Genomic DNA, 8,765 nt, shown 5'->3' on the forward strand with positions numbered 1-8,765 from the left:
CCTTGAAAGCAGTCAGAGAAAAATGACTTCTTCTCTAAAGGGAAACAATGATTTAAATGACTGCAGATTTCTCCTCAGAAACCATGGGGGCCATGGGAAGTGGTACAGTATTTTTAAAGTACAAAAGAAAAAAACTCAACCTAGAATTCTAAAATTAGTGAAAATATCCTTTGAGGATGAAGGGGAAGTAAAGGCTTTCTCAAATGAAGAAAAATTAAGAGAATTCATAGTAGCAGACTTGCCGTAAATTAAATTCTTCAGACAGAAGGGTGATGCTGAACTAGTGGCCCCTATGCATCATCCCTACCCTACTGAATGTAAAGTAACCACCACCGGGTGTAAATAATGGACCACCCACGTGACTCGAACTACCATTTTCAATTTACAAAGTAAATGCAGAGACTTCAAATATACAAAGCTGCCTTTCAGAAGCCAGTGATGTTTCTAGAAACTTGTGAGCAGAATAAAGGACTTCCATAACCAAGGAAGGCAGTACAGCTACCTGTTTGGGGCAACTGGTATCTTTGATGATAACTGCTTATTAGAGAAGTTCCCATGGCAACCAGGCCATACAGAGAGCTGTTGAGAGCCAGTGAGAACAAAATGACAGTAGTGTGGCCCAGACTCCCACACTGAGGAACAGAAGCTACCAGAAGACACTGGGCCTGAACCTGGGGGTAGGCACAGCAGCTAGAATACTGTTATCTCCACAAGCAGAGGTGGCATCTTCAGGGAGTTTCATGGCCTTAGCAAGAAGGAACCAAGGAAGGCAAAATAATGGACACTGTGGTTGGCCATATAGGTGACAAGCCTTAGTGACTGTCGAAATCATCTGGGGATAATTGGGAGTGTTTCTTTGGTAAAGAAAGTAGAAGAACAAGTTTTATGGCTTTTCTTACGACTCCGTGTCTCTCTGTAGACTGGCAGACTCTGGAGAACGTGAGCTATAGTTGTTATAAGGATGATCTAAAAAAAAAAAAAGGATGATCTACAAATAGTATAGGAAGTTCAGAGAAGAGGAAGAAAAATATCTATGATCTTATGACCCTAACATGACTGTCTTCGTTTTCACATAATCTCATTAAAAGTAAATAAACTTAATGTAATCAGAGGACAATTTCACTTTACATGGATCATGGTCATTTCCCATGTTCCTCCGTCATCATCATACCCATTAAATAACTGCTGACTAGTCCACCAACTGGATGTTCGTTCGTTTCTTTAACAGCTCCTCACTGTGAACCGTTTCTCTGATATTCTGAGTAAATGCAATGAAATCCATCAACTCTCCTTTCTCCTTTGCTATTGCTTTATTCTTCCTGGATTTTAACTGTAGCAAAAGAAATACAGCTGGACGTGTGTGTGTGCATGTGCGTGCGTGTGCGTGTGCGTGTACGTGTGTGTGTGTGTGTGTGTGTGTGTGTGTGTCTGGAGAGTGAGATGTAGTTTAAAGTATACTGTCATTCTCCATGGATGTCATACATGCTGTCAGCTAGTGTGTGTGTGTGTGTGTGTGGTCTGCTTTCCGATTTCTCGCCCTTACGCCTATCTTGGAAGGACATGGCTGTGTCACGAGCCTGCTTTACCTCTCTGATTTTTAAAAGAAATCGTCTGACCAAACTGCTTTTAAAACCAATCTGTAACCTGAATAGCAGGGATCTAGCCATATTTACCCCTTATTAATTGATTAATTAATTAACAAGTATTTTCTGAGTATCTACTATGTGCCAGATACTGAGGTAGGTGTTAGAAATATAGCAATAAACAAAACAGACAAAAATCTCTGCCCTCACAGAGCTGACATCCTCATAGGTGAGACAGAACCAATAAATCGATAGATAAATAATATAATTCCAAGTGACGATAAGCCTGAGAAGAAAGGTAAATCAGAGAAAAGGATAAAGAACAAGAGAGGAGCTTTGTCAGAGAAGATAGGACGGTTTCTGAGCAGGTAATGTTGGCATTAAATGAGCCGAGAGGTCCAGTCATGCTTTTTGGAGGAAGGCAGAGGAAATAGCAGGTGCAAAGGCCCTGAGGTAGGACTGAGTTTAGTGTTTTCAAGGAATAGCAAGGGAGGCAGTGAGACTGGAATGTAATGACTGAATGGGGGATGGCTGTAAGGGAGGAGGTCAGAGAGGTGGGCGTGATGACGAGGCTGTCTGGGGGGACGTCGGTCCATGAGAGCCTCGGGTATGGTGGAGAATCTGGGCAGGCACTCCGTCGTCTGGGACTCCCTGATCCTGGTTCTCCAGGAGGACACAACTCAGAGCGGGAGGAGGCAGACACCAACAGATCAATTTTATAAATCCTTTCAGAACCCAGAGCCCAGGGGAAATTAGTGAGGAATCGTCTTGACTTCTGATTTATTCATCTTCAGGGCTAGCAATAATTTGAAGATGCTGAGAAACAAATACTCAAGGTACCTAAAGATCTAGCTAAGCTGTCAAGATCCTTTGCTTCGGCTCTTCAAACTTGAGCTAAGAAAAAAGGATGGCGTTTTGTGTCGTTTGTTAAAAGAATGAACGTGGAATACCTTTTTTCCACCCTCCCTTTCTTTTTACCTATGATTGGTTGAACCTGAGAAATAAGGTTGGGGTGCATTGTGCAAAGATGTCCTCATTTTACAGGAGAGATGTATTGTGGTCAGGTTTTGGTAAAGCAAATACAGAGAAAGTGCATTCTGTCTACCCTCTGGCTACTGCCCATGTTGAGACTTGAGTAGTCATAGGTCAGGGCAGGCCAGGCCTCTTAAGCCAGACCACCAGGTAAGTTGGTTATGTCTCAGCCTGGCAAGGAGTGAATTCCGGAAAGGGCTGCGGGTTCCATCACTAATTCACTATGTGGTCCGGGGCAAGTTTATTAGCTATAAAATGGGAGTAGGGGTATGGTAAGGGTGTGTGTTGGGCCAGAATGACATCTGTTGCCCCTTTCAGCTTGTAAATTCCTATGTATGAACAACAAAGAACCTATAAAACAGTCTTAATTAGCAGAGCCGAGGGAGCAAACGGCCAGAACTGCCGCAGGAGGGCATGGCCTAGGGTGCAGGTCCTGCAAGCTGGTGAGATGTAGGAAGAGCTGCTGGCAAAGGAGCGGGGTGGAGAGGAGTACATGGGGTGGAAGGAGTGAGGGGGAATCGTGGCCTTGGGATTGCGCATGAGTTCCTCAGGCCTCGTTAAAGCAGAGTTTGGGGAGCTGCTGGCTCTTCTGCGAGGCGTGCTCAGGTTGGCTGCAGAAGCCTATCCTGCTTCTTCAGGAAGGGCTGAGAAAGAGCCGGGTTATATGTCCTGGTTCCTGGGCCACTGTGTCAGCAGGGGGCACAGAGATAAGAACGGGACCCGCGGGGATTCAGTGGTGGCATTGAAAGGGTTAGGGGAACAGGCCTTTAGGCCCAGTAAGCTCCGTCAGGTCCGCTCAAAGCCACCACAAATTGCCACACATGCCACTGTGGCTCCGTTCCAAGCTGCCAACTCTAGGCTTCACCCCGACAAATGGGCACTCACTCCAAGAAATGCGAGTTCTCTTTTTGCAATGACTCCCAGCTAAGGCCCAGGGCCCAAGGTGGTCAGGGCTGGACCACGGAGCTGACACAGAAGGCCCTGGCACCGGCCACCTCACCGGCCACCTCACCGGCAGCACAGACGTGAGCTCTACGCCCCACCCTCATTTCTCAAGCCCTGTCTGGGACCATCTACAACTGGGATTCCCTCCTCGAACCTTCTGAGGACTGACTGGGGCCCTTCGCCCTCGGGTGACACAGAGGACAATGGCGCAGAATGAAATCACTTTAATAGCATAGCAACACTTTAGGACCAGGAGTCACAGACAAGGGACACATTTTGTCTTCCACTTGTACAATTCTGCTGAGTTGCGTGGCTGCGCCAGAAAAATCTTACAGACTTTTCACATTGAGAACTTAATAAATAGACGCTTAAAATGCCAAACTTCAGAGACAATGAGTTATGAGTGTGATTATTTTGTTATTCTGCCTTCTCTGAGTCGGAAGGGTGGTCCTGGGGCGCAGAGCTGGGCGGCGGCCCTACGAGGGGTACTCATACTCCTCCGCGCTGCGCCGTCCGAAGTCCATCCAGCCCATGTAGTCCCGGTCGCTTATCCTGTGGCTGGGGTCCAGGCCCTGCAGGTTCTTAATCACCGACATTCGGCCAGAAGGAGCTACAAGGGGCAAGGAGGAAGGAAACAGAGCTATTACATCTAGAGCATCTAGAGCTAGTTCCTTTTGTAAAGGAGAACATTATGGGGAAAAGCCAGACGACATGGAAGGTGCACCTTCTTAAAAGCACCAAAGAGCTATCAAGAGTGAGATTGCTGGACCAAAATCTACAAGAGGAGAAGGACCCACGTCTGTGTAACTGGACAGAGAGAGGGCAATATTTACTAGTTGTGGGTGTGGTTTGCGATCAGTAAAGATTTAACTGGATTCGTCGACTCCAGCTTTTGACAGCTGGACCTGCCTAGGTTTTCCTACTCCCAAGAGTGTGTCTCCTTCTGTAGCTGGCCCTCCGCAGAAGCCCACCAAGGACTTCTCTAGCATTTACCCATTTATAAAGTTTACCCTTTACTACCTCTGAGCATACCTGCCTCTAAGGTAATGTGATGACAATATTTTGATGTTGGAGTGGTTTAAAACCGGAATCAAGTCCTATTGCTAAATAAATACTGTTTTAGAATGATTAATTTGAAAGCCACCTTCTTTTTCAAAAAATGTTCTTAGGAAAAAGGAAAATGTCAGATTAAAATCATAGCACTTGAGTAACACTTGAAGAAAGCTGGGCAGGGAGGTACTAAAGAGGTAATTTGATTATGCCATTTTCACCAAAATGCAATCACTGAAGCTGAAATGGGCCTTTGGGATGGAGTTAAGTCCTTAGAAGCAAGATGATTCTTGTGTGTACTCCACATTGATTGAGCAGGGCCATGAAGAGATGGGGGTTTTTTTGGAGGCATGGGACACAATCCTTGCCCATAGATCACAGTGACCTCCTGGGTAGGAAATCAGTATAATGTCATCTCTTGTGCAAACTAAGGAGCAAGAAATGTCCCTCAGGGACCTCGATGGGCAAAGCCTAGGTGGCTTCAAGAGTAGAGTGGTAGAGAGCCACTCAGTGGTTCCCATGGTATTAGGGGCCACTGTGTCCCCCACTGCTCGTGACACTGGCATGAGGCTGCCTTTGCCAGCTCCTGCCCACAGGCTCCACGGAGTCAGACTATGCCTTGTTTACTGATGATGCCACTGCAGAAGCAGTTACTCTGTCTTAGCTAGTCAAAGAAATCTGGCTAGATCGAAAACCAGAAACAACTATGCGGGACCATGTCCCTACCCTTTCCTCCTCTCCCCCCGCCCACAAATCATTTCCCAGCCCTGGAACTAAGAGTCGACCCAGCACATTCCAGCCCTGTTGCAGTGAACCTCCAGCCTGTGCAGAAGAAGAACAGCCCCCGCTGTTTAACCGTTCAACCCCTTGCAGGCGAAATATTAGTCTTCGCATCCAGCAAAACTTGCAGACCCCGCTGTCTGTACAGTCACATGGAAATCGAATCCATCCTCCTGCTCCAGATGGTGAATTCCCACTCTAAGGATGAGATGCGACCCAGAGTACCAGCCAATAGAGGGACAGTGGCAGCTTTGATGCGAGCGAGCAGCTTGGGTTGTTGTTGGGGGCACTGCGTTCAGCCGCTCAAGATGTGTTTGCTACACAGTTTCCCCATGACACACCGAGTCTTTGCTCACTTACTTCCCCACACCAAGTAGGGACTTACAACCCATTTACAGAACTGAACTGAAGGGCCTGGCCCCTTTAAACTTTAACACCCAGAATGGGCAGCACAGCTGGGAAGCTGAACTGGCATCCAGACCCTGTGGGGAGGGCAGGACTTAGACTCAGCCCTGCTGCTGGCTAGATGTGCAACCTCATGTAGGTTAGTCACGATTCTAGAAGCCCAGCTTCCACATTGACAAAAGGAGGATAATAGGACTTGTGTGTGCAAGGCTATTGTCGGAACGAAAAGAGACAATGTGGATGTAGCCCTGGGACTTTGCTGGGCACGGGGGCGGGCGGGGGGAGGGGGGACAGGCGTATACTAGAAGCCCCCCACACCCAGTGGAATTACTCCTCCTCAGATCACTGAAAGCTCTGCAGACAATTCCTAATGACAAACTCTCGAGCACTGCCCACAGAGCACATGATCTCATTTAGAATCTTTAAGCATAATTTATACTAGAGTTTTGATCAACTATATATTATATAGTTGATGTGATCTCAAAATATGTCAGATAGTCAAAGAAACTATTTAGTATTTATGTGTATAAATATTTACTCCTGGTTCATATTTGTCCAATAAAATAGTGTAATTGTTTTCTAGCTAGCACTGATCTTGGCCATTGGCAGCCTAAACCCCAAATAACTGCCATTTCCACCTGCGTTTGTTGGGCACTACAGGCTAGAGACAAAGGGAGAAGGGGCTGAGAAGCACTAGGAAAAACTTTCTAGATAAGGTTTGCGGAATAAAGACACCGTCAAGTGTCAGTTCTGGGGAAATCGTTTCATGACTGACTTGCTTCCCAGAACTGTTTCTTGTGGATTTTTTCTGAAGGTTGGGAGTGGATTCCAGATCATGGCTCAATAAAAAATAATACATTTTCACACTGGTCTGGCTGAAATTCAACCCCCACCCAAGGACAAATATTTAAATTACTTTCAGAGAGATAATCAGCAGAAACCCCCAAAGTTTTCAGACTTCCCCTATCAACTGATATTTTTATTTCCACTTCTTTCAATTTAATTAGCGGGAAAGTAAAACAGGAGATGGTAATTGGGATAATTGCCAAAAGAGAGGACGACATTTGACAAATCATCTTCTGTTCCTTCCTTCTGAAATCCCTTGCTCACAAAGGTCCCGGTCTCACCTTCCCATGAAACCACAGAACACTCTGGAGAGACAAGTGCTCCATTTTCTCCTTGTCTAGTCAAGCCAGGAGTTAAGGTTCGAATCCAGGCCCGGGAGGCACCAGGAGGTAAGTGAGCCACAGGGGAAAGGGGCCCTCCCCGCACCCCTTCTAGCAATGTTTGCTGTGGCTTTACTGTCTAGCTGTGTTGAAGTTTATCACCCTGCCCCACAAAACAGTGTGTTCATAATCAGTGTCACTGTGGATAAAGTTGATAGAAAAAAAACCGCCCCAGTCCCATTGATTCCTTAGGGCCCTAGAGATACATGAGCCTCCCTCTGAAGAGCTGGGAGGGGCGGAGCCAAACTCGAGCCTGCTCCCCACTTTACAGATGAGACAGGCCCCGGAAAGGAACAGGGCCATCTGTAGGCCGCTCAGAGCGCTGCTGGATCACCTACCACCCCGAGGAAGACTTTGATGCCGAGAAAATTGGCTCGTTTAGTTCCTGCTGCAGTTGGGAACATCTCGCCAACAGCAAAATCGCAAACGCACCCGTTGTTGGCTAATTGTGTTAAGACACTGCCAAGAACTCAAAACTGCTACTGATTCTTTCCTTCTGTTACGTACTTTGGCGAAAGACAACACGTTGTCACTTCTTTTTAAACTGTTGTAGTCAGATCTCAAGCATTCTCAGCATTGATCACTTCCTGCTAAGGGCTTTACAGGGTCAGTATGTGGGTGGCTCCTTAGCATTCATAAGAGAGGGCATTTAGTGGATCTGTGAAACCCTTTTGAATCCGTAATTTGATTGGGAATTATCTTTTAATGTCTTCATAATCTGGTGTTGAACTTTAACAGCACCCTTGTGCCAAAAATTAGTTTAAAGAAAGCTTTTTAAGGTTTCCCTTACTAATAAATTAAGTCCTCCACATTCGCTCACAGTTTGCTACAAAGGATGTCCAAGAATTGGCACTGTCAAGGGCAGTTTAACTCGAGAAAAGAAAGTGAAAAAAACCTTTCAGCTTCAAGTGTCGCCTTTGTTTCCTCTCGAGAGTTTACCCACCTCCCTCAGCCCGAGAGCCGGGTCAAGACTGGGAGACCCGCGCAGGGGCAGAGGGGAGGGACGGGGAGGCGGCATCGGTACCTTTCCGGGCCTGCTGGATGTATCTGGCCAGCAGCGCGCCCAGGTGCGCTCGCGGCTCGCCGTCCATCCTGTGCACTGCTCTCAGCTGCCTCCGGGGCGCCTCCTTCTCCCGCTGCGCCCCAGGGCCCTCGAGGTCCGCGGGAGACACAGGCTGCGCCAGGGCGCCGGCAGCCAGCACCGCCATCAGCACGCACAAGCACACGCCGCTATTCATGGCTGCGGAGAGCAAAGAGGAGCCGATGCGAACGAAAAGGTGGGGCAGCCGCATGCTCTCGGGGAGGGTCAGGGCGCACGGGTTACAGAAAAAGGGGGCTCAGTCCAAAGCCGCGGAGCCTCAGACTCGCCAGGCGGGGTGCAAGCACCCGGGCTCGCCAAGCGCAGACCGGAGCCCGGTGGGCACAGGGCGCGCGTCCGGGCGCACATCGCTTATCTTTTGGGTGAACCACACCCGGCGCCTGTGGGGCGGACGGAGACCCTGTCTTCTGCCCTGATTGGCAGAAAGAATTTCTTCTGTTTTTCTTTAGTTTGAGGAAGGGTTTGTAGAGCGTCTCTTTTCTGCTAACTGGCAGAGCAAGAGATTAAAGATAATGTGGAAATCTAAAGGGAAGACTCCGAGGGAGAAAATCAGACTCTTGTAAAAAAGGAGCACCTCCCCAGATAGCTTAGAAGCTTTCAATAGGGAAGTAAATTGGGGGGAGGAAGGAGGAGAGAAGCACGGTG

At 47.7% G+C, this 8,765-nt stretch overlaps 1 protein-coding gene across 1 annotated transcript; it reads right to left on the reverse strand.

The window, feature by feature from the left end:
- Positions 1-4,036: 4,036 nt before the first annotated feature.
- CCK (cholecystokinin) lies at positions 4,037-8,497 on the reverse strand. The gene is made up of 2 exons (XM_039836837.1): positions 8,046-8,497; positions 4,037-4,170 (listed from the first exon to the last, which is right to left on the reverse strand). Exons 1-2 carry the CDS (start codon positions 8,311-8,313, stop codon positions 4,037-4,039), a joined length of 402 nt encoding a protein of 133 aa, XP_039692771.1. The 5' UTR covers positions 8,314-8,497.
- Between the last annotated feature and the right edge of the window lie 268 nt (positions 8,498-8,765).

Source organism: Pteropus medius, unplaced genomic scaffold (genome assembly GCF_902729225.1).
Source record: "Pteropus medius unplaced genomic scaffold, Ma_sr-lr_union100, whole genome shotgun sequence".
Classification (NCBI taxonomy): domain Eukaryota; kingdom Metazoa; phylum Chordata; class Mammalia; order Chiroptera; family Pteropodidae; genus Pteropus; species Pteropus medius.

Bases quoted from the DNA above. Each gene is read 5' to 3' on its own strand.
- CCK (XM_039836837.1), bottom strand. From the start codon at position 8,313: ATGCGGCTGCCCCACCTTTTCGTTCGCATCGGCTCCTCTTTGCTCTCC. The intron at 4,171-8,045 runs GTACCGATGCCG...TGCCCCTTGTAG, and splicing joins CATCCAGCAGGCCCGGAAAG to CTCCTTCTGGCCGAATGTCG.